Source organism: Microcebus murinus, chromosome 23 (genome assembly GCF_040939455.1).
Source record: "Microcebus murinus isolate Inina chromosome 23, M.murinus_Inina_mat1.0, whole genome shotgun sequence".
Classification (NCBI taxonomy): domain Eukaryota; kingdom Metazoa; phylum Chordata; class Mammalia; order Primates; family Cheirogaleidae; genus Microcebus; species Microcebus murinus.
In genome coordinates, this window is record NC_134126.1 from 26,614,779 (window position 1) to 26,640,718 (window position 25,940).

At 48.5% G+C, this 25,940-nt stretch overlaps 1 protein-coding gene across 1 annotated transcript in view; it reads left to right on the forward strand.

Annotated features, from left to right (window-relative positions):
* The first annotated feature begins 3,146 nt into the window (after window positions 1-3,146).
* Window positions 3,147-25,940, forward strand: part of LOC109730105 (uncharacterized) — a 63,411-nt gene continuing 40,617 nt past the window's right edge. The window contains exons 1-4 of the mRNA XM_075997000.1: window positions 3,147-3,218; window positions 14,682-14,722; window positions 14,865-15,146; window positions 16,240-16,516. Of these exons, the coding sequence (XP_075853115.1) occupies window positions 3,147-3,218; window positions 14,682-14,722; window positions 14,865-15,146; window positions 16,240-16,516 (672 nt within the window). The remainder of the gene's footprint in view (window positions 3,219-14,681; window positions 14,723-14,864; window positions 15,147-16,239; window positions 16,517-25,940) is intronic.

The following is a 25,940-nucleotide window of genomic DNA, read 5'->3' on the forward strand; positions in this document are numbered from 1 at the left end:
CTCTATGGGACTGCCAACTCCAGGAGGGGGCTGGTGTCCACCCTCAAGATTCAGAAGGCAGCCTAACTGCAAAAAATGTTAAAGGGTTTGTGAGCACTCACCTCCCCCCAGCTTCCATGTGTCCCCTAACCCCAGCCCTCCACAGGAAGAAGGGGAAACAGTGTTGCCAGACACAACTGAGTAGCTCCAGGAAACACCCCCAGTGTGTCAACAGAGGCAGAGGAGGTTGGGGCCAAACAAGGGTTGATTCTTCCATTCTTATCTCACCTAAGCCAGACCTTTCCCTTTAGCTCTCCCCACCCCCATCTCCTCCTTGCTTTTCTCCAACTCCTCTAAGCAGAGGTTCCTCCCCAGGACTCCAGGAGGTATATAATAAAGGGATGAAGGCTAGAGTCTTCCTTAGAAGGTGATGGCTGACTTGGGGGGTGGAGCAAGGGAGGGTGGTCATGGGAAAGGGAAGTCCGGCTGGCCTGCCTGTACTTGCACCCCTTGCCATGAGAGTGGCCAGATGAGGGCCTGGCCCAGGCAGGGGCATCGGGGAGAGGGGTGGGCGGTGATACTGCTGCAGACCACCACCCACATCGGCAGAGAGGGTTCTTGCCCTCCACACAGGAAGGAATTCAAGCCCAGGGGCAAGAGTGAGACAAAGACCAGACATGAAGCGTAGGCAGAAGTAGAAAGATTTATTGACGGCAGAGTACAGTCTTAAGAAAAGGCAAAAGAGCAGATTGATCCAAGGAGGAACAGTATCACCCCAGGGTAAGGGTCTGTCCTTTTATGCTAATCCCTAATTATATGCTAAGCTGGGGGTGGAATATTCATGGCTTTTCTGGGAAAGGGGTGGAGGGTTCCTAGAACTGGGAGCCCTCTCCTTTCTTTCTTTCTTTCTTTTTTTTTTTTTTTTTTTTGGTTTTGTTTTTTGAGACAGAGTCTTGCTTTGTTGCCCAGGCTAGATTGAGTGCCGTGGCGTCAGCCTAGCTCACAGCAACCTCAAACTCCTGGGCTCAAGCGATCCTCCTGCCTCAGCCTCCCGAGTAGCTGGGACTACAGGCATGCGCCACCATGCCCGGCTAATTTTTTCTATATATTTTTAGTTGGCCAATTAATTTGTTTCTATTTTTAGTAGAGACGGGGGTCTCACTCTTGCTCAGGCTGGTTTCGAACTCCTGACCTAGAGCAATCCACCCGCCTCGGCCTCCCAGAGAGCTAGGATTATAGGCGTGAGCCACCGCGCCCGGCCATCCTTTCTTGACCTTATTGGATAACTTCTGGGAGTTGCCATGGCGCGGGTGGGTGTGATTTTTACTGTGTTCACAAGGGTCATGCGTGCATTTAGGGGCCCTGTTGCCTCCATTGTGGGTGAGCACGCTCCCATTAAAGGAATTCCTCCTTTACCTTAGATAAAGATGTTAGGGCTACAGAAAAATAACTAAAGGGGCCCTATTGGTTACATTTATTTTAACTAAACATTTTTCACACTCTTGTGATGCTCTTAGCCTGTTGGCCTTCTCCTTCTGACCCCTGCCGTGTGCCCTGATTGCCTTCAGGTTATCCAACTCCCATCTCCACGGAAGGCGCAGAAAAGGCAACTGAGTCTTGGAACCACCTCAGGCCTCAGGCCCAGCAACCTGCAATAATAGCATTTCACCCCGAGTTTGCCTGAGTATGTGTGCAGGCTTTGGGAGGGAGGGGTGTGCGTGTGTTGGTGGGCGGCGCAGGTTCCCTGTGATACCTGGACAGCTTGCCCTGACTTACCGAATTTGCTTTCTAGAGAATCAGACTTTCCCACCTTTAGCCTGTGCCTCCCGGTGCGGCAATGGCTCCACCTGCTGGCCTTGCCGAGCTCCTACGGTTCGGCCTCCTTGTCGGGTTTTCTGTCCGGGCTGCCCGGTCCTCAGCAGTCTGGTCCAGCTTCTCTGACACACAAAGCTCTATCGCTATAGAAAGCCACTGCTGGAGAGGACCTTAGAGCTTGCATTCCACTCGGCTCCCTTCTGGTACAGTTAAGAAAAGCCCAAAGAAGAGATGTGGCTCTTCCAGTCACCTGGGATTCACCTGTCCTGCACCCCAGGTTTCCCCTCCGTCATTCATCATCCTACTCTTCTGCTCAGGTCTCTGGGTTACTATAGTCGGATGCCACGAAGCCAGCGTGGCAGTGTCAGGAGAGGTCCGGGACTTCCCCTCTGCAGCATTTCATCAACGTGCTACGCCAGGCCTGGCCGGCCACGCAGGTCCTGAAGGAGCCCAGGGACAAAGATCCCTAGAGGCCGGGCGCAGTCAGTCCAGGAGAGTTCCGTTTATGGGGAGCGAGGCTGCAATCATCTGCTGCCAGCTATCCTCCATGTCTGAATAAATAAATCAACCCCTTCCCCGTCCCTCCAGGTAGATTGACCCCATACTTCCTCTTCACACAAACCCAGGACAGGGGAGCAATTTTGTGCTTCTGTTCCTAAAGCCTCCTTCCAAGGAGCTCCCAGCCACCATTCAGTCATTCAACAAGTCTTATTGAGCATCTACTATGTGCCACACCCTGTTCCAGAGACTGGGTATATTGGAAATACCCATGGATCTTATATTCTAGCGGAGGAGAAAAATAATAATTTTATTTCTATAAATATATGTTTTCAGGTCACATTAAGAGCTATGAAACATATAAAATATAATCAGGGCCGGGCGCTGTGGCTCACGCCTGTAATCCTAGCACTCTGGGAGGCCGAGGTGGGTGGATCACTCGAGGTCAGGAGTTCGAAACCCGCCTGAGCAAGAGCGAGACCCCGTCTCTACTATAAATAGAAAGAAATTAATTGGCCAACCAATATATATAGAAAAAATTAGCTGGGCATCATGGTGGCTCATGCCTGTAGTCCCAGCTACTGGGGAGGCTGAGGCAGGAGGATCGCTTGAGCCCAGGAGTTTGAGGTTGCTGTGAGCTAGGCTGACGCCATGGCACTCACTCTAGCCTGGGCAGCAAAGCGAGACTCTGTCTCAAAAAAATATAATGACAATAATGGTTGGTATTTTACATATGGGGGTTACTCTTAAAAAGGTGACAGTGGAGAGTGTAGATTCCCTGGAATGAAATGAGGCAGCAGGTTGTGCGCCAGGCTGGGAGAGATCGTCCCGTACAGCGCAGAGGATTGTGAAGCATGGCCATGCAAACCCTCCGAGTGCAGAAAGCTCTGTACGAGGGAGGGAAAGGCAGCCACGGGGCTGCATCGGTGAGTGACAGGGGAGGGACAGGAGGCCACATGAGGCCTTTTAGGAGTAGGCTGGGAAGCCGCTGGAGAGTTTTGAGCCGAGAAGTCACATCATCTGTTTTATGTTTTAAAAGGATCATGCAGGTTGCTGAGTAGAGAATAGAGACAGAGGGACAAGAGAGTAGAAGGAAGGACATCAGGTGGACTATAGTGACAGTATCAAGAGAAACAATCTTGGCTGGGAGCAGGTGATAATATTGGTAGTGGGGAGATGAAGCAGAATTCAGAAAATGTTTTGAAGGTAGAGAGCTAACCGGACTTGCGTGGCATTTATTCCTTCAAATAATAACCACAATGACGATGACAGTAGCCAGCACTTACTGAGTACTCACTGCATGAACACTTAGACACTGTACCGGTATTTAAGCAGTGGGTTTTACTTAACCTTCACAGAAATCCTATGAAGTGGGTACTATTATCTCAGTAAAAGAAACTGAAACATAGAGAGTAACAAGGGACTGTGCCAGGAGCTCAGTGACAGAGAGGCAGGGGTGGGTATGATGTGAGTTTATCTGAATCCACAGATTTTAAAATTTTGGGGAGAATACTACAAGTACATTCGGACAAACAAATAAGCAAAAAAAAAAAAAAAAAACCAACAAAAAACAAATGCAAGGCAGAAAGTGAGAAATAACACAAGAAAAGACTAAATGAAGGTCCTGGATCCAGACAGAGGTGGGCAGGACTCCTTCCAGCTCGGGAGCTCCGAGACTGAGGCGTGGACGAAGCTGTCTGGGTGGGTCTATAAAAACGAGTACGATTTTCACAGCAATCACGGGTTAGTACATTCAAGGCTGATAGAAGAGCGTGTACGATATGCAGAGATGGAGACGTGTAAGGTACTCTCATAGGACAACGTCTTTCCCAGCATGGCAGAGGAGTAAGACGGGATAAAGGAAGCTGAGTCCCAGCAAGATTAGTGTGTCAGTTTGTAGAGTATTTAAAGCTAGACCACAGAGTTCAATTGTATTCAGTAGGAAAGGAGGAGCCAGTGAAGAGTTTCTCTTTATCCATCAATTTATTCATTTATTAAACAGATATCATATTTTTTTTCAGCGCTTGTTATAAGCCAGGTACTATGCCAAGCACCTGGGAAAAGACACGGTCCCTTCTGTCAGGCCTCACGTTGGGTGGACGTGGGAGGGACAGACGACAGAACAGTCTGGGTTGAGCGCAAGCGCGATGGTGCGGGAAGCTCTGAGTGCAAGGGGCGTGGAAGCCACGGAGCCCACGGCAGGCTCTCCAGCAGAGGGGACATCGGGGCTGACCCTGCAAGACCAGCGGGAGTGAATAAAGAGAAAAGAAAGAGAGATGGGTGTTCCAGGGAGAGAGAGGAGCCCGTGGCCCAGGTGCAGAGTGAGAGTGGTCATTCCAGAAATGGGAGTGATTCTTTGAAGGCCCAAGAGAAGAACAGACTTCTTCCTGGGACCCTTTCTTTCTTTGCCAAGACTTTCTGTTGTTCTTTGGTTCCAAGCATGTTGTGATGACGTCTCACCGAAGCAATTTGTTTTACGATGGCTGTTCTAAAATTCTTGGCAGATGGTTCTAACATCTCCACCGTCTCAGTGTTGATGTCTATCAATGGGTCTTTTCTCCTTTAAGTGGAGATTTTCTGAGTTCTCGGTATGATTGGTAATTTTTAAATGTAAGACTACGGATCTTATTTAAAGCTTCTGTTTTAGCAGGCGTCCTTTGATACTGCACCGGTGGGTCTGGGTTCCCTATTCAGCCGTTGACACCTGCAGGGTGGAGAAGTGAAGGAAAGGGGGTGCCTCATTATTGCTGTGCCAGGGGAGAAGCTCGGGCTCCCCACTAGGTCTTTGCGGATGCCCCTCCCCCCATGCCATGCCAGTCCTTGGGGCCTGAGGTCCCTAGCCACTCCGCCTTCTCGCTGCCTATCAGAGTCTCCTTATGTCTGATTTACATATAACGTCCAGGGTTTTTAGATGTGCTTAGTGGGAGGAATAGGAAGAGGCTCATCTACTCCCTCTTGTCTGGAACTCAAAGTTCAAGCCAAAAATCCAAGGGAGGAGAGAAAATCACAACCATCAGATTGGAGAGTAACGCAGGTTCTAGACCAGCCATTCTCAGAGCCCTCTTACACTCTGGAAAATTGAGGATGTCAAAGAGCTTTTGGTTTTGAAGGTCCTATCTATCGATAATTACCATATATGAAATTAAAACTGAGAAAATTTGTAATTATTTTAAAATGTTAAGCTAACAATAATTATCCCATTGCATGATATAATGTAACACATTTTTAAATGAAAAAATAATTATGTTTTCCACAACAAAAACTGTTAGGGAGAAGAGTGTCATTGTATTATGTTTTGGTAAGGCTCTTAAGTACCTGGCTTAATACCTGCTGATTCTTTTTATTTGCTTCTATAGTTAATCTGTCATGGAATTCCCTGATGTGTAGCCCCTGGAACACTCTGTTGTATACTTGTGAGAGAATGAACACACAAAAGGCATATAACACTTTAGTATTATCGTGAAAATAGGTTTGACCTCATACACCCCTTGGAAATGTTTTAGGGACCCCAAGGAGAGCCTGGATCACGTGTTAGGAACAGTTGCTCTTCATATCTACTGTTTCAGTAGCCACTAGTGACATGTAGCTACCTACTGAGCACTTAAAATGTGGCTAGTTCAAATGAGAAACAGAAATTTTAAATTGTATTTAATTTTAATGAATTCAAATTTAAAAATGGGAACAATATAACATGGTCCCCTTTTCTCTATTTCCAGTTAAACATAACCTTATAGTTTTGGTAGGAATACGTTTCACTTTAACCCATGAAAACTTAGCATCTGAATTGTGATGTGCTATATGGGTTAAACACAGGAGAGATTTGAAGGATTTAGTATAAAAACAATGTAAGCTATCTCATTAGTACTTTTTTCTACTGGGTATGTTTTGCTGTAGTAATATTTTGGATATATTGGAGTAAATAAAAGGTATTTTAAAATTAAGTTAACTTTTTTTTTTTTTTTTTTTTTTTTACTCTTTAAAATGTGGCTACTAGAAAATCTTAAATTAGAAGTACAGCTCACATTCTGTGTCTCCCGGGCTATGCTGCTCTTGGTGAGTCTAGATGATGAAGGTTTTGTGTGCCACATGAGGTTTATTCTTTATTTTGAAGGTAATGTGGAGCCATCGAAAAGTCGGAAATAGGGAAGGGACATGTCAGATTTGCATTTTAGAAAGCTCACTTTGGCTGCAGTATGGAGCGTGGACCGAGGGAAGAACCAGTTAGGAGGTGATTGCACTATCGTACATGAGGGAGACTTGTGGTCTACAGAAAAGTGGCTAAATTGGAGACATCGCGGAAAGATGAAATCAACTGGATTTGGTTCTTAGATGTAATAATGGCATTGTGGTTACATAGGAAAATGCTCTTATTTTTAGGAGATGCTTGCAAGAATCTTTAGGGATAAAGTGTCATAATGTCAAATGGCCCAACATATTCACATAGAAATACACACGCACAGAGAACATCTGAGAGAGAATAAGAGTGAAAAGGCAAATACCATTTTGGTAGTATTATGAATATATATATATGTATGGGGAAAGAGGAAGAAAGCAAATGTGACACGAAATATTAGCAATTTTGAATCTAGGTGAAAGTAATCTAGTAAATGGGGCATCATTTTACTCTTTGTGCAACCTTTTTGTGGGTTTGAGAATTTTCGAAATAAAAAGATGGGGAGAAAATGAAAAAAAACAAAACAAAACTGAAATAACCTTAACGGGTCTTGGTAATCACTGGTTAGATAGGAGAGAAAGGTGGAAGGGCAGCCAAGAGTGATTTTCTGGTTTCCTGCTTGGAAACGGAGTGGACAGCGTTGTCGTCATTCCCAACGTGGAAACGCTGGAGCAGAGGTGGCACTGTGGAATGACGATGAGTTCAGTGTGGAATGTGCAGACTGGGAGGAGCTCTGGGCTCTGGCAGGCAGTGTTTGGGCCTGGCGTTTCTGGGAGGGCAAGCGTGCTAGAGATGCTGCACGCTTGCATGTCTTCAGAATCTAGGCGGTGGTGGAAGGTTCGGGAGGGCAGTGCAGTATCAAGGGCACGCATGGAGAACGAGAGGAGACGACGTGTGAGGCTCGAATCCTGGTGAACGCTGATGTCCACCCCAGCCTCAGCATTGGGGTGGACAGCTCCCAAGGCGGCCACATGCATCCCTTCCTAGGCAGGCCTCGTGCAGTCCCTCCCACGTAGGTCTGTGTGACAGGAAGGGCACATGGCATGGCAAGTCACTCCCGAGACTGGGTTATAAAAGACATCGTGATCTCTATCTTGGCCCCGCACACGCTCATTCTTCTTGGATCCTTTGCTCCGAGGGAAGCCATCTGTCATGTCATGAGCAGCCCTACGGAAAGGTCCCGTGTGGGGAAGAACTGCCACCTCCTGCCATGTGAGGGAGCTTGGAAGACCTTGCAAGAGGATCCTCAAAAAAAAAAAAAAAGTTTTTTTTTAAAAATTATAAATAAATAAATAATAAGATTGCGACCTCATGAGAAACCTGAAGCCAGAACAGCCCAGCTAAGCCATTCCACCCAGCCACATTGCACCAGATCCCTGACCCTAAGAAACGGTGTAACAATAATCAATGTTGTTTTGAGTCGCTGAATTTTGGGGTAGTTTGTTAGGCAGTAATGGATATGCACGCCTCAAAAGAGACTTTGAAGGGGTAGTCAGGCAGCTATAAGAACTGTGAGACTGGGGTCATGAGAAGCCAGGGAAGAGACTGTCTCATGGAGATAGTCTGGAATTTTCCACAAAGGTGTGATTGATCCCCTTGGTGAAAACAGTCATTAGAGTGTGGGAAGGCTGAAACCAGATTATAGTGGACTGAAGAGTAAATAATAATAAAAGCTATAATTTTTCTATTATTATACTTACTGGGAGAAATGTATGGTAAGTATCATAATTCCCATTTTAGGGACCAAAGTCCCACTGCTATCATGTGACAAATCCCCCTGATCTGTGACCTTAATTAAAGAACCCTCTCCAACTACATTCATGACTCTTTCTGGGAAGAATTCTGATAACGTCTGTTTTTGCAACCTCATTCCATTTGTAGTGATGGTCTTGCATCCCTTACAATTTTAGTGCCCCAACCAGTTTTCCAGCTAGGATGGTCCTTCATCTGGTTCTGCCTGGCTCACCCCACCTGTCTTAGGTAAGTCCTTAGGAAGAGAACAGACAAATTGAACTGAGTCATTCTTTCCTTCCTTCCACAGTCGATTATTTAGCTCCTTGTAAAAGCCTCAGCTACCTGGCCAGCCTTCTTAGACATTAACGGACAACGGACAACCAACCAATTTTACATATGAAGCCAGCACTTTCCAGGCAAGAGAAAAATCTGCCTTATCTTCGGAAAGAGGGGGCCCCTACCCAAGGTCGAATAGAGTACAGTAAAATTTAGCAACTGCAGCATCAACAAACGAAGCAATCAGAGTAATCATTCAGCAGTGATTAATAGCAACAACTCTTCTTGGGTCTCAGACGTGAAGCTATAGATAGGTAGCTATTCCTAGCTCAAACTCTGTTTTAATGTCTTTGGCCTTCAGTCAATCAATTCACCTTCCTCTGACCCATACTGTCTCCCACACAGAAAGATTTCCTAAGTGAGATTTGCCCCGTGAGTGGAACCCACCTCAGCCCTCCTTGAGCCGCATTAAATGGCCACAGGGTGTCACGGTCAGTCCTTCTGGTTTTGGAGTCAGACATGCTTGCACCTGGAGTCCAACTGCAACGTTCACTATGTGACTTTTCATCCTCAGTTTCCTCATATGGGAAAAAAAAAATGGAAATACTAATATCTACCTCATAGTATGGCCACAAGTATAACAAGAAGAAAAAGATGTTGTGCAAAAAACGGCTGCCCATACTTCTTCCTTCTAGGGTAGGGCAGGACTCATCATTACAGAGGCATTTCACTCATTTGTTGAGGAAAAAAACAGTTTGTTAAACTTTTTTGGTTCATTGAAGCAGCTGAGCATCTGACTCCCCAGCTCCTTGGCTGAGCCCAGAATGAGAATAGCCCAGAATGGAGATGTTTGCTCAAAAGAGCTAAGTTTCTTTGTGTAATAAAGTAACAATAATCTGATGCTTTCAGGGAGAGGCGGAGGGCAGTAGAGAGAGAGGAGAATCCTGGGTGAAGGGGAAAATGGCTGCAGACGGGGCTTGGGAGGCAGGAAGGAAGGAGGAAGAAAGGAACAGCTAGGAAGTAGGGTGTGGGCCTGTTAGCATCATAATTTCCAGTATTGCCTGCTCCGAGGGGTGCTATAATTATCCTACGTTGCCCTCAACCTTCAGTAAAAGTCTTCCATGCAAAATGGCCACATGTTCTGCAGGTCTTTAGAATAAAGAAGAAAAGAAGGGACTCAGCTTGGTATGAGTGAGAGTGATGGGACCAGAGGAAAGCATTATCAGGAAGGAGATGAAAGAGTTTGAATTCGGGTGGAGCAGGAATTTGTAAGAAAAAGTGACCATAAAAATGTCAGCCCATCCCCAAAGCGTTTTTTGGAAATCTTGGAAGAACACGGACTTCCCACAAAGTTTAGTATGGGGACTCAGGCTATTAAAAGAAAACACGATCCAAGAAGGCTGATAAAAATCAGGTTACATAAGGATTAAATGAGAGAATGTACGTAAAGCAATTAGCTCAGAGCCCAGCCCTTGATAAGCACTCAACCAAAGGTAGCACTTATTATTATGATTTAGTGTTCAATTTCCTCTTTTCTTCACCCCTTCGGACTTCAAGGGCTCACGATCTACTTGAAAATTATGATACAGTCATTCATGTATTCTACAAGCATTTATCAACTTCTTTCTCTGTATCACATACGGTAAATAATTTCAGACAGTCGTAATTATCATAACTAATGTTCCTGAGGGCTTATTATGTGCTAGGTACTGTGCTAAGTGCTTTCCATGGCTATTTCATTTAATCTTCACAACAGTCCTAGGGAGGAACAATTCTACATCTGTGCAGAGCTGCTCATCAGCTGGTTTGAGTTCTCCCATTCTCCCTGTGCCCACCAAGGGGAAGGAGGAGAAGGAAGAGAAGGAAGAGACCTAATTGAAACCAGCCAATAGATAATTAGGAGCTGACTATTTTGCTATAATGCAGCACAACATCAATAAAGAAATCAATCACTTGGGGGGTGGGGGGTGACTTTCCTATAATCAGCTATTAAAGGCTTGTACCACTAATTAGTCTATTAATTAGAACTGTTTTCTTCCTTCCACATGTTATCAGCCTGCCAAGGCAGAGAAAACCCAGCCCCGGGGGCAGGAGATAAGAAAAGTAAGACAGACCGAAGTGGCAGATTCAAACAGCTGGGCTTGTGTGTGTTTTAAAAGCACAGCTCTTGGTGCCCGGGGCAAATCCACCTGCTAGTAGGAAAGGAACAGTTTATCAAACACCAAAGGGCTGTTGTCTTTGTTGAGCAGAAAGGGTGGGGGAGAAAAGACTTAATCTTTAAAGAGAAAACCACCATAACCACACTCAGGGATCTGTGAAGGGCAGTTCCACTGCGCGTCCCCTGGGGCACAGGACACAGAAACAAACTTGCTTGGTGCAAAGGCAGCGTTAGCAGAAGACGCAGGAGCACAGGGACTCAGCGCCTGGTGCCCACGTGTGCACATCTTAGGGAACTGACACATATCGAGTTCGTACTACGTGCCTGGCACCACCTCCATTCTTTATGTTCGTGATGAATTGTCTGATGATTTCATCCACATTCTCAGAGTGTCCTCGAGTTATTTCTGGGAGTTCCCCAAAAGGAGCCTCATCTGAGCCCTCAAAGCAGCGGTCACCAAAAGATGGCTGTGCTGCTTGCTCTTCCTCTCCTGTGGCTCTCAGCGGCTCATGCTCCCTGCCCACGAAGAGCTTGGGGAAGCCTCTCATCGCCACGCCTGACCTCGTCTTTGCAAACTCAAAGGGCTCTGCCTGGGCCCAGAAACTCACAAGTCATTCTTGAAGAGTTCCAACAAAGCTCTGAGCCCCAGAGCTGTCTCCATGTCCCCCAGAAATGCACAATGAGGGTTACTGTCCCCTTCACGCTCCCTTCCTTGCTTTTCTAGCTCCTCTGCTCTGCTCTGTTCTGCCCTAGCTCCTAGACAAACAGTCCCATGCCCTCAAATGAAAAATTGACACAGAGCAGGGAGTTGGGGCAGGTGCATCCACTAGCAAGAGCTCCCCGACAACTGTCAGGTTATCTTCTTTAATCCTTACAACAGCCATGTGAAGGGCTATTATCAATCCCATTTTGCAGAATGGGGAAACTGCGGCCAGGCTTTATGGGCCATGACAAAGCACTAGTAAGAGCTCGGTAAATAGTTGCTGATAGACAGAATTGGGAATATGGAGGAAATAGATTTTCAGTTTCCAGGAAGCTCAAAGCTTGCAGGGGTCTGTTATACGGTAAAAGGAGGCTGTCAACTGAGGGAACCTTACTAGGGTGGGGGAAGGGACCGAGATGGGGAGCCTAGGGTCAAACCCAAAGTCAATTGCTCCCCACTCCATTCCTTCCTATCCTGATAACTGTTGCTATCTAGTCCATTTTCTTTTTTCTAATGTACTCTTACTTGCCAGAAAAGCCCATTTTCCACCAACAACTCACCCTCCCCCCAAAAAACCCCCCTTTTTCGAAGTGGTAAATGGTGACATTTGTGAATTGCATGATCCTCAGGCTGTGAACATGTATGTGTCCCAACATGCTTCCCTACTTTGGGGATGGGAGGGAGGGGCAGTAGGGATGTGGTGGAGAGAGTGTGGGCTTGGAACCCAGCACCGAGCTCGGTTCCCTGGTAACTAGCTAGGTGACCTTAGGCAAACTGCTTGACCTTGTCCACCTTCAGTTTCCGCACACGCAAATTGGGAAATGTCAGCTGCCTACTCAAAATGTTATCGTGAGGATCAAGTGAAGTCATGTGAAAGTTCTTACACACACACACACACACACACACAGAACTTTAAAATTATAAAGTACTTCCACATATATCTCTGGGTACCTTCAGAGTAACCCTGAGTGTTATTATCCCCATTTTTCAGTTGGGGAAATTGAAGACTCAGAAAGAGTGACATTCGCTTGAAAACAGTGAGATCACATAGCACCACTGCATTGGCCCCAGTGTTTCTCTTGTCGGGTGTGTGTCATGTTCAGCGCTCTCATTCATTTAATAAATATTTGTGTGCTCCTCTCTGGCACCAGCTACTGTGCCAGGCATTGAGGGTACCATTGCATTGCAGAGGCCCTAGTGCGGAAAGGAAAGCAGACATCACATAAGTGAAGAACAACACTGTGTTTCTCATATTACAGCAGAGGGAGGACCAGCTGAGGGAGGAGGAGACGGTAGGGAAACCCAAAGGATGAGTAGAGCATAAAAAGCAGAGGAGGAGTGTTCTCACCTCAAGGTCACCTTTAAGGTAGGAAGAGGCCTGGTGATTAGTATAAAGGAAGCATATAGGTAAGGGAAAATGCTAAGAGAGGAGGCTGGAGAGTCCGTTGAGGCCAGATCTCAGAGGCCTGGTGAGCCAGGTGGCGTTGGAGCCTTATCCTTAGTACCACGTGAGGCTACCTAAGGGTTTTAAGTTGGGAAGTGATTGATATTTTTGGAAGATCCTTCTGGTCGGGACACTGTCTTAGTTCAAGCTGCTATACCAGAATGCCCATACACTGAGTGGCTTAAACAACAGAAATCTATTTCTCACAGTTGTGGCAGCTGGGAAGTCCAAGATCAAGGTGTCAGCAGTTCTGTGTCTGGTGCAGTTGGCCATCTTCTTATTGTATGCTCACACGGTGGAGAGTAGAGAGCGGGGTGAGAGGGTATCGCTCTGTGCCTCTTATAGAGGCACTAATCCGGGAGTTCAAAACCAGCCTGATCAAGAGCAAGACCCCGTCTCTACTATAAATAGAAAGAAATTAGGCCGGGCGTGGTGGCTCACGCCTGTAATCCTAGCACTCTGGGAGGCCGAGGTGGGCGGATTGCTCGAGGTCAGGAGTTCAAAAATAGAGGCACTAATCCCATTCAAGAGGGCCCCACTTCCTAATGCCATCACACTGGGGCTCAGAATTTCAACATATGAATTTTAGGGAGACATAGACATTCAGTCCCTAGCAGATGGGAAGACTGGATCTAAGTAAGCCTAGTAAGACTGAAGGCAGGTAGGCTAGTTAGCTGGAAACAAATGCAGAAACCCAGGCAAGAAATAATGGTTGGTCTGAGCTGGGAATGGAGAGAAGGTCTTTGAGATGTAGGAAGTAGAATCAGGATGTGGTGATTGACTGGGGTATGTGCAAGGAAGGAGGGAAGTAAGCTGGACAAGTCAAGGTTGCTTCTAGCATGTGCACCTAGGGGTAGGAATGTCCGTCACCGGACTACGGTATACTAATGGTAGAATATTTGCAATTTGGCAGGTGCATGCTGAATGATTTTGTATCCCAACTTCATGCAGGAACCCCTAAATTACGGCTGCCTTGCCCAGAGGAGGTGGAATGCATGAGAAGATCCTGCCACCTTGAGGATTCTGTGTTCCAGGCATCGAGGTGTGCATGTTATATATATATACATGCTGCTGTCAGAGCAAGGGGGAAGGAGAGGAGTGCAGGTTTCTCCGGAGCAAAGGCATTTATCTCCTTGGGCTTCCCTGGGCTTCCTGTTCCCCTCAACCAAACTTCTTTGATTATTTAAGGACTATTTGTCAAGGGAATACAATGTAAGGCACTTTAGTAGCTGCAGAGGAAGAAACTGATCTTAAAAGAGTTAATAGCCTAGAAGGAAATGAAACAACCAACCACAGGAGTGACTACAGGTGTGTGTATATCATGTTAATAGCCATAGAAGGCATAAAAAAATTAAAAAAAACATGGTCCCAGAAAACCAAGGTCATAGATGACAAAATCGGGAAGGAAGAGGTTTTGGAGCTGGCCTTCAAGGGGAGGTGGGACTTATGGAGGCGGAAGTGTGGGAGTGGGGTCTGGTGGAGATATTCGTGAAGGAGGAACCAGCATGAGAAAGATGGCAGCGGGTTCAGGTAATCACCAGCTCGTCTCCTTCTGCCCTAGGGTACCTGCATAGAGCGAGTTCTTAAGTTGGGTTCCATGGAGTTCGGGAAGTTTCAGAATTGAATTGCCTGAAATACTGTGCAAAACTGCGTTTCTGTATGCATGCGCATTTTTGCGAAGAGAGGGCCTGTGCTAGAAAAGGTCAAAAGCAGTACTCCAAATCTCCCAAATTAGATTTTGCAGGTAGGCTGGGGCATCTGTGTCTTTTTAAAAACAAGCTGGGGAAGTCACTCGGGTGCACCCCTCCGATCTCTAGATAGGCCCATGGAGGCCTTGCAGCGCCAGCCCCAAGAGCTTCCCGCTCCTTGCGCACCCCCGAATCCCCACCCCCATTAACAGGAGGCGTCTCCACTGCCCGGAGAGAAACACGGGGAGGCAAGGTCAGAGGAAAGGGGGAAGCCGATAATGTATGGTGCCAAGACTCTGCAGTCTCCTTCAGAGACAGGTGAGTGGGAGCTGTTCTGCCTCAAGGCTGGGGACCGTCACACTGCCCGTCCTGTCCTCCGCCCCGCCCCGCCGCAGACCCACGGTCCAATTCTGGGAATTTCCGAACCGGTCGGCCGGGCTGCGGCAGATTTTCCCGGACGCGAGCGTGCGGTGCGGGACGCTGCCGCTGGGTGGCGCCGCGCGGGGCGCCGAGCGTGGGAAGCGCGGGCGCGCGGGCGGGCTGAGCTCACACGCCGGGAAGCGGCCGCCGCGGAGCCGCCGTCCGCAGCGGCTGCGCATCTCGCGCCGGCCGCGGGTCGCCTGGGGGGCGACGGGCCGCGCCGCGCAGCGTCTCCGGGGAGGGAGGCGGCCGCCGAGGTGAGAGCCGGGCCCTGGCCGGGTGGGAGTGGGCGCCGTGGGCCCGGCCTGCAGGGCGGTCCCGGGGCGTCCCGGGGCTGGGCGGGCTCCCCGGGGACGATGCCGGGGGTCCCGGCCGCGCCCCACCCTCGCCGCACGCAGCGCGGCCTCCGGGCACGGCTGCCCTCAGCGCGGGCGTGGGAGCGGATCGCGGCCTGGAGCGGCCCCGGGCGGGCCCCGGGCTCTGGGGCCGGCCGGCCGGGCGCGGAGGTGGAGGGGCGGCCCCCGCGCCCCGCACGTGAGCCCCCGTCCCTGCGCGCCGCGCGTCTCCGCGCTCCGCAGTGGGCGTGGTGCCCTGTGCTGCAGAGGGGGCGCCTGGAGTTGAGGCAGGCTGTGGGGGAGGGAGAGCTCAGAGACAGGTGGTTGAGGGGGCGAGGGCTGGTGCGCCGGGGCTCGTGATATTAACGCGCATTTCTTTCTCCCCCCTTCTTCAGGGGGCGCGGAGGTGCGCGCGGAGGAGGAGGCAGGAAGGCCAGAGTCATAGCTCGGGAGAGGGCAGGTGCTGCCGGAGATCCCACTGGGCTCTGTCTCCGTTCAGGCCCCCACCTCCCCCAAATTAATAGAGTGGGTGTGGTGATGATGCTGGAGCAGTTTGGTGAAGACCTGGCCCAGAGCTGCCCCGCAGGCAGGCCGGCCACCTGGTCCCGCGTGCATATGCGGGAGGGGGGCGCAGACTCTGAGCACGCTGCAGAGGGGGGAGGGGGAACGCCCGGGAAGAGGCTCCCACTGAGGCAGCTGCAGACAGGGGCTGGGGGAGATGGGGGTTGGGGGACCCAGGGCTTCCAACTGAGCCTGCTGCTGAGGTAGGGACCGCGGGGGTCCGGGGTGGGGTAACCCAGGACTGGGGGGCAATCTTCAGGCTTGCAGAGTAAGTGCGTAGTTGGTGGGTTGGCCAGGATGTGGTGGGAGATGGGGGCCACAGGGAAATAATTTCCTTAGGAACCCCTTCTTCAGGCTTTGTTTGCAGCCATAGACCAACATTTGGGATTTGGCACTTGCCAAATGTGCTTATTATTTTTTTTTTCTTTCCCTTTCGGTTTGTTTTGTTTCTTAGAGGAACAGCAAATGACAGAGCAGAGGGACGGCTGGCCCAGCCAATCCTGGAGCTGCTGCAGCACTTGTTCCCCAAACAAGCACAGTCTGGTAGGAGGACAGAGAGGAGGGGGCTGCTGGCCCACACCCCTCCCCTGCCCCGACCCCCAGCACCCCCTTGTGGGGAGGGCAGCCAGGCTGTCTCAGGCCCGTTGGACGGAGGCTGCTGCGGGCCAGGGTGGCCATGGTGCTGCGGCCCCTCCCTGCTGCCCAGCTTGGGAAGAAGAATGCAGAGCCAGGCAAGTCTCTCTCCGTGTCCTCTGGGGTGGAAGGAGCAGGTATAGACAGGGCCAGGGCTGCTTTGGCATGGGTGGCAAGAGGGCTGTACCTCCAGCCCCTTGGGTTTGGCCTGTCCCTGGCACTCAACAACTGCTCCCGTGTGCTTATTGGTGCTACCATGTTATGTAACGCTTATATAATCTCCCAGGGAGAGCACTGTGTCTCCACTCTCGGGTCACGCAGACACCGTGTCCGTGTAGGAGGTAGGATCTGTGGAAGCTTGTGGGTGGACCCACTCCCCCATCCCCAGCCTGGCTCCTTCTCCTGATCCCAGGCAGAGGAGAGGAGCTGGGAGAACAGGGGCCCGCTCCACCCCGGCTGTCGGGGGGTGAGAAAGAGGGGTTGGCCGTGCAGCCTTCATCACCTTCCTGCTCTCCTAGTCCCGCTTGCCCTGTCGCGTGGAACGGATGCCCTTCTTGGGCTTTGAGGCCAGCTCTTTGTTCTTGGGGGCCCTCTGGCCTGGCAGGTGGGTGTGGTGAGATGACCCCCAGAACGTTGCAGTGGAAGAACGGTACTTCGAGTTTGGCTAAAGAGAGGGAGAAATCACCTCTGTGTCTGAGTTTTTGAGCAAGAGCAACTAGAAGAATGGTGGTGGTGGAGCGAGAGATTTGGAGCGGGCCTAGGGGATAGGGGATGGTCAGGGAAGGGTGTACAGGGAAGTAGATCAGACAGCAAAGATAAACATGGTGTTCTTTTACTGTACTCTCCACTGGGCTGTCCCTGGTTACCAGGGCAACAGAAGCAGTGATGAAAATCATGCCTTTCGTTCAGTGGAAAAATCTGGCTTCCGCCTCTTCCTTCTCTAATCGCTGGCGACCCGTTGGGAGGGTGATGCCTCCGGGGGTCAGGGAGAGACCCCAGCGTATCCTCATCGTAGCCCCCCTTTCTCAAATACTTTTTATTATCACCCTTCTTCCTGCATCCCCTATCCTCCCCCCCCCAGCTCGGTAATTGGCAGTTGCGTAGGAGTTGGAGTAGCTGGAGGGGGAAGGGCATGGACGTCATCGCAGGGCAGGGTGAGCAGAGCGTGGGCAGAGATGTGGATGCAGGAATGACTGGCATAAGAGGAGGGTTGGGCATTGATGAGCTAGCTGGAGCCAAGAGTCCGTTTCTGGGGTGGCGGGAGCTGGGTGGGAAGGGTCAGTGAGTTGACGTCGGGCCCCCCCGAGCCTGGCGGTCTGGGCTCCAGGCAGTGGGAGCCAGCAATGGCCTGGGTTTCTTGGGTGGTCATCTCTCGTGATGAGAACTAGGATTCGTTCGTTAGCGTTTATTGTGAACCCTCCCCTCCCCTGTATTAGATGATGTTCTGGAAGCTGGGAAGCCAGAGGTCAGCAGCACTGGGCCTTGACCTTGAAGAGATTACGGTGGGTGGGAGGAGGATGAGTATATGGGGGAAGAGCTGGCATTGGTGCAAGCCTGGAATCTGGGGCCCCTGGCAGGAGTCTGGCAATATGCCGCATTGGAGGTGATGGTTTAGGGTGGAGCCTGTGGGATTGGAGAGGAAGAGACAGATTCGGAGAGCCACTTTGGCTTGGGGGCAGGATGTGGGGAAGAGAAGGTGCTGAAATTTTGAGCCTTAGTGATTGACAGAAATAGAAACATTAGGGTTCAGACTTGTCTGGGAGAGTCATGTTTGATTTTCTTTTAGAAATGTTGCACCTGGATAGAAATGTTTAAAGTCAGTCAAATGAAGTTTGCAATGGGAATCATCAGTTTGGGGGAGAGATTTGGGAGATACTGGATTATGAAGCTTGAAGGTGCAGTACACAGTTAGTGAGAAGGTATATATAGAGAGAGATCCCAGAGCCTGGGCCGTTGACCTGCAGTTGGGTGAGGCTGGGTGCCTTGTGCTGGTTTATTATCCCAGGTCCCGCCCAGACCCTGGTCCAGTTTCTGCCAATAAACACTCACATCTTCTACCAAACCACATCTCTTTTTGAAGTTCAGATTTTTGTTTAAGTTTTCTTCTCCCTAGTAACTATGTCCGGGTACAGCTGGAAGAAAAATTCTCCCTCTCCCCTCCTTCCTCTCTCTCTCTTCTCCCTCCCCACCTCCTCCCACCCCAAGCTCTCCCCTGGCCCTGTCCTATGTACCGTTCACTCCCAGCCCCAGGAAGTGCCACGCTCCTTGGCCCCCACCAGCATGCTGTTTATATGCTTCCTTTCCACCCATACCCTCACTGGCCAGAAAGTCAGAAGACCTTTGTCAGCTGGAAGATCTTGGATGTGTCACTTCCTTTTCCAGGCCTTACTGTCTAGTCTAAGGAATCTAATTTTTTCCAGCTCCAAAGCCCTTAGATTTGACGTCTGAAACTTTTTCCACCTTTGTCTAGGTTTGTGATGCAGACCAGGCTTATGGAATAAGTAGGCTACATTTCTTTAGTGCCTTGTGGGAGAGACCAGCAGGGGTGGTTGGTGGCCTGTTCCCCAGAGTAGTAGGCCCCTGTCTCCAGAGTGGATGGGAGCCCTCCAGGTGGATGGTGGCCCTTGTTGCTCTTTTGAGCATAGAAATCCTGGATGAGCAGTTTTTCCCAAAGGCCTGGGATTGGCAAACTATGACGCATGGGCCAGATGCCCGTTTTTGTAAATAAAGTTTTATTGGAACACAGACACGTTCATGTTTATGTATTGTCTATGGCTGGTTTCATGCTACAGTGGCATAGCTGAGTAGTCGTAGCAAAGGCCATATGTCCCATAAGCCTAAAATATGTAGTATCTTGCTCTTTAAGATAAAAGAAAAGTTTGCCAACCCCTGCTGTAGACTACCAGAGAAGTGCTTAGATCTCTACTAGGGATGCTTACTCTGGGTGATTCAGATTTCCAGAGTTCTTGAAGATTCTGCATAGGGCCTGCCTTTGTGATCCCACAAGAAGATGATCTGGTAGTTGAGACAGGAGATTGTTGGAGTCAGCTTCAAAGTGGTAGTTCCGTATCTGGGAAAACCCTTCCGTTTCTAGTGCTTTCCCTGGAGCATGGAGGCCTGAGTTCCTCAGCAGGGCCGGGTGATGGCCTCGATCTGACAAGCCACCTTCTCTCTCATTCTGATTTCCCAGCCTGTGCGGGGGAGATTAGAGTGACCTAAACCCAGTCTCACGTCAGGAAAAAGGGAGGCTCATCGATTCTGCCAAGTCCTGCGGCATGTTGCCCGTGATACCTCTACTTTGTCACTTCCGACCTCACTGCCCCCCTGAGTGCCAAGGCCCTGGAGGTGCCACCGCAGGCAGAGCCTGCAGCCCAGCCTGGCGTGTCTGCCTGAAGCTGGCACTCATCCAGCGTGCGGGAGCAAGGCTCTGGGCTCGGATTTTGTGGGGTCTGTGCCTGTGCCAGCTTGGGGGCCGGAACCAGCATCCGGCGTTCTTGCAGCCACCCTTTGTGCAATCCTCCTGTGTCGAGGTGTCCACCTCTTTGACCTGGTCCTCAAGCTGGAGTCTTGGCGAAGCTCCTGGCTAGGAACAGGGTGACAGCAGAGCAGCAACAGCCCGGCGGTTGGGGCACTTCTGCTCAGGGCTGAGATAGGAAGTGAGACGTGTCAGTGGCAAGAGGAAACCGCGTGCTCCGAGTAGCCTGGGGAACAGGGGTGACTGAGGTTTATTCCCGTTGCAGCTGGAAGGGAGGAGGCTGGCAGTGGGAGGAGGGAGCAGACGGTCCAGAATAGCAAAGAAGACAGAAGCCGAGCACACCCAGCGCTGCTTTTAGCCGGCAACGGTAAGCCCGGCTCTCGGAGCCTGCCTGCATACCTCCCTCCCTACACACATCTTCCCAGGAGGCTGTTCCCATCCGAAAAAAGATCCTCATCAAAAGCCCTCTCCAAGTACCTTTTCATTTGTGGAGTTTAGGGCGACTCCATACTTCATGGACTTAAACTAATGTTGAGACAGGTGCCATCTTGGAGGAACATTCATTTCCTTTACCAGATATTTGTGAAGGATCTGTTACGTGTTGGGTTCTCCATGAAGCTCTGAGGCTACAGAGGTAAATAAAGGATTCAGTCCTGTCTGGAAGGTTCACGGACAGTTGAACCAATTTTAATTCCATCTGCGCTAGATCATATGCTTCAAAAAGGCGTATCTCTCTCTTGTTCTTTGCTGTTACCCCACCCAGTGCTGGGTACAGAGCTTGGCACACGATAGTTGTGTGCAGATATTCCACTGGCCGAACCATCCTTATTTGGTCTTGTCCTGGAAATGTGCGGGAGGGATGTGAGTAGGTAAGTGGAGGAAGAGAGGAGCTTATGACAGCAAAGCGTGACATATCTGGGGGAAGATGGACATACTAGGATATACTGGTAATGTGATTGCCTTTAAGGAGAACAGGGTAGAGAAGGGTTAAAGCCATGGGATCCATTGGCGTTAGGGCCGTGAGAAAGGAGGAGTGGGACCTGGTACAGAGAGGTGGGTTGGAGGCAGTCAGCATCCTGGGACAGAGCCCCAGAGGGCTGGGGGAAGAAGGGAGAACCAGCCAGAGGCAGGGAAGGGAAGACTGGGAGGAGGGAGAGTAGGAGCCAGTGGGAGAGGAAACTCGGGGTATCTCCAGGCCCAGAGGGACAGCAGAGATGCAGCAAGGGAGTCGCAGATGAGCTTGGTGGCAGGGAGGAAGAAAGGATGTATGACTACGAATACCGTTCAGTTATTTTGCTATGCTGAAGCAAATGCAAGGATATTAACACTGGTTTCACATTACAGTTACTCGAGATTTAAAAAAAAAAAATTCGACTATGGAAATTTTCACAGGTATATGAAGGTAGAGAGAGGGAGAATAATAACACCTCAGCGTTCCTATCATCACCCAGTTCTTTAACATGCCAACGAACGCATGGCCCTTCTCATTTCGCTCATACCTCCACCCACCTTTTCCTTACTCCCTTCTTGGATTATTATTTAACAGCAAATCCCAGATTCGGCATCATTTCATCCGTAAATCCTTTATTACGTGTCTCTAAAAGGTAATACCTTTTAAAACCATAACCCCGGTAGTATTATCGCACCTTGACAAGGCACAGCCATTCCTGAACGTCACCTGTCATCCAGACGGTGTTTAAATTTCCCTGATTGTCTCCATTGTTTTTCTTTTAGCGGTTGCTTGGTTTGAGTCAGGCTCCGAACAAGATCCACGCGTTTCATTTAGTTGACGATACATTGCAAAGTCTCTGTTCATAAAGATCGTGGTCATTAAAAGAACTTATGTTTTGGCAATTCTACTTTTTAGATTTACTTAGCTGCCCGCTTCTATATCCGATCGGCTGCCGTCAGCAGCTTTCCTGAGTTTTCTTGAACCATTTTTTATGATTTTGAGCATATTTCATTGTCCTCCTGGCCTTTACGGCTTATTGTAACCAGTCACGTTTTCCTTCCTTCAGTAAATATTTCTTGAGAGCCTGCCTGTGCCGGGCACCACACTGGACACCAGGCCTGCACCTGTCAAAAGACAGGCAGGGCCCTACCCTCCTGGAGCTTGCGGTCCCCCCACGGGAGAGCTGCTTGCTGTTACTGTTCCCTTGTGTTCACACCAGCTGAGCTCCGGGACCGTGACCGTCACTTCTGTGCAGGCAGACCTGCCACGCTTTAGGGCTCGGTGTTCATGTGCTCCTGCTGTCATTGTACGTGGTTGATAGAGGTGCCCTCTAGAACCATTCAGGAAGCCAGTCTCGGGGCTTCTGTGTTTCGGAGCCATGTGACCTGCATTCTGGCGGTGGCGCTAGTTTGCCTTTGCATGTATTCATTTAACACCCTTGGGCTTGAGTGTGCATAGCTCTGAAAGTTAAAAAAAAAAATGGAGAGCTTACTGAACTGATGGGCTGGAGAGACGCTAAATGAAAAATGTTTAAAAGGAGCTGTGTGAATCGTTACAGGGCTTGGCAGCTGCCAGGTGGTGCTAGTATATTTGAGCAAGTTGGATGTGTTCTGTGACTTTGTGGACTTCAGGTGGGTTTGGGGCTTCTGCCTGTTCTAATTAGGCTACCTGTCAGCCTTTCAGACGACAGGCCTACGTTCCTGATTTGCCATTCTTTGCTGAGCAGTACGTTTGGGTATTGGGTGGCCATACTGCCTCTGTAGCAGAATCCGATGGAACAACTCAGGCCTGTCTTGCTAATAAAACCTTGTAACTGATTTACATTTCTCTATGTAAAAAAGTAATAAGACTTTGGTTCCTGGGATGCTCTGATTTTGAGAATGGTCTGTGATTCTTATTATAGTTTTTGCATTCTCGGTGCAAATGCAGCTATATTTTAAGTTCTGAATTATAGTGTCTGAGCCTTTTAAAAAAATCTTAGTTAATATCCTCGGATATTAAGAATGGTATTCTTTCTCCTTTCCTAGATCTTTTATTGAATACTTAAGGTAATAATATAGACTATATTAAATATGCCATGGTATACACCTTCTTGTCACCAGAGGCTATGTGGGTTAGAGCTTGATGATATGTTTTATTTTCTTCTAGTAGAGTGGTCTTTAATTGTTTTGAGCATGTGCCCATATCAGTTAAAACTTTTGAGCAACTTTCTTTGTGTATATCTATTTATAATTTATATACAGCATTATATATATAGTATATAAAACAAAAGGGAAAATTCAAATGGCTGTGATATATCATATTTTCTACCTTCTTTCTGCATGAACTATTCTTGGTCTTGTTAAAGGCAGCCCCCTTCTTTGCACTAAATTCCATTCCCCTCACATATTCAAGATGTTTCCTCAACCACTTCTCCCTTCTCCTTGCATCACCAGCTTTTCCCCTCTACTGGGTGATTTCCATAGGCTGCTAATTTTCTTATCTTAAAAAAAGGCCTTCTTTGACCCCACTTCTCCCAGCAGCTGCCCCATTTCTCTGCCCTGCGAAGGGTTCAGTCTTTATTCTCTTCATGTCCTCCCTTGAGTCACACCACTGCAGATGCAAACACTGTCAGCGAGGTCCACAGTGACTTCCATGATGCTGAGTCTAGTGGTCACTTCATAGCCTTCATCCTCGGAGCTCTTAGCAGCGCTTGTCGTTGCTGGTCAGACCCTTTTCCTCGACACTGTCTTCACTTGGCTTCTGGGGTGTGTATATCTGGTTTTCCACTGGCCGCATGGGCTCTTCCTTCTTAGCTTCTCATCTCCCTGATTTCTAAGGATTCAAGGCCCTGGGTCACCTCCTGTCCATCTCCTTTTTCTCTCTCTGGTCCTGTTCTGTCTCTCGGCTTTAAATACCGTCCATGCGAATGATGTCTAGAACTTGCTGCAAAGCAATCCTGGGAGATAGACAAGATTGGCCATGAACTGATAATTGTTGAGGCCGAGGAATGGGTACCTGGGGGTGAATTATGCTGTTCTTTCTAGTTTTATTTGTGTTTACAATTTTCCATAATGAAAAGTGAAAGAAATCTCTATGCTGATGAGCCCCAATTATTTGTCCCCAGCCCAGACTTCCTCCTGAACTATAGACCTGTGTGTTCATCTGCCTGTTTAATATTTCACCTTTGATGTTAGTAGATGTTTCACTGAGCATGTCCAAAACTGAAATCCTGGTTTTCCTACTCAATTATGTTCTTCTTACAGTCGGCCCATCCCAGTTATGGGAGCGCCGTGCTTCCAGTTGCTCATCCCAAACACCTGTGGTCATGCTGGGCTTTTTCTCTTTCTTAGATGTCCTTCATCGGATCCATCAGCAAGTCTTGTTGACTCTGTCTATAAAACAGATGCAGAATCCGACCTATCAGAACTACTTCCACTGCCACCACTGTGGTCTAACCCACCATCATCTCCCACCTGCTTCTCCTCTGCCCCTTTGCAGTCCTCCCAGCAGCCAGAACGGTCCCATGAAACACAAGTCACATCGTGCCCTGCTGTGCCCAGAACCCTGCAGTGGCTTCTCCTCTCTCAGTAAAAGCCATAGGCCTCACTGTAGTCCCTCGGGCCCTACAGCTTACATCAGCACCGTCCAATAGAAATCTATAATGTGAGCCACACATGACAGCCACATATATGTTATAATTTAAAATTTTTTGATAAAGGAAAATGACACCATTGAAGTTATTTTTAATAATGTATTTTATATTTAACCGTGTATGTTAAAAATATTTTCCATTTCTGAAATATGTTTCATTGTTTTTGGTTTTCTTTTTTCTCTACTAAGTCAAGCTCTTAGCACATCCTCATTTGGACTAGCTGCATTTCCTGGGCTCAGCAGCCTCCCACGGCTTGTGCCTTCCATGTTGCACAAGGCAGGTCCTCATGACTGGGCCCCACTTTTCTCTGTGTCCTTGTCTCCTGCCGCTCTTCCTGTCTTGCATTTGTTCTAGCATCGCTGGCCTCCTTGCTGTTCGCTGACATACTAAGCATTTCCTTTGCTCCTGGTTCCCTCCATTGGAGTGCTTTCCCCAGGTAGCCTTGTGGCGAAATCTCTTACTTCCTTGGGTCCGTGCTTGGATGTTGCCTTCTTGATGCACTGCCCCTGCACCTGACATTCTTTAGCTTCTCCTACATCCCTTTCATGCAGTGTTTTTTCTCCATGGCCACCATCACCATTTAACGTACAATATATTTCTATTAGTGTATTTTCTTTCTCCCCACTGGAATGTGAGCTCCCCAAGAACAGGGATTTTTGTTTGTTTTGTTCCCTGCGGTATTCCAGAGCGTGGAATGGTATACCTGATGCATATAAAGATGGGTATTTTATTGCAGAATTAAATGGAATGAATTATTAAGAATGATTTTTTTTTTTCCAGTAAGAACAATGCAATGGAGCAGACTTTATTGTTGCAGAATATCTTGGTATATCACTTGCAATTTGAAGTTGTGTTTCCAGTCAGGATATTTTGAAAGAGACCTCACAAAGACGTGCAGATCCTCATGGCAGAAATGCATCCCGGATTATACTTAAGAAATCTCGATACTTGTTTTTTATTCATATCCACCAGTTTTCTGCAAACATTTTTGTTGAAATCCTGCTAACACACTTCAGTCTTTCTTGATATCAGTCGGTTCTTGCAAGCTCACTCATTGGAAACTTTAATATTTTTATACGTTAATAAGTGGATTAAAGACCTCTGAAACACTTCATTTTGGGGCAATTTTAAAACACATTTGGATGTTCTGATTGGAACGTGTGCACAGATAGGGGATTTGAGAGATGACGTTCCTTACGCTGAAATCGGCAACATCATCACGTAACGGTGGACATGATTTCCGAGTGCCTGTTTTTAAAATACGCTTTCAAAGAGTAAAGGCTTTCTTAACCATTTAAAAAATGACACCTTTGCATTAAAAGAGATAGATTAAATATTTATTTGTTTAAAGACATTCATTAAGTAGCATTCTACTTACAGGCATTCATTACAGAAGAGGTCAGCAAATTGAGAAATTTTTGTTTTCTGGCTGAAAAAAAAGGCATAATTCCTCTTAAAGCT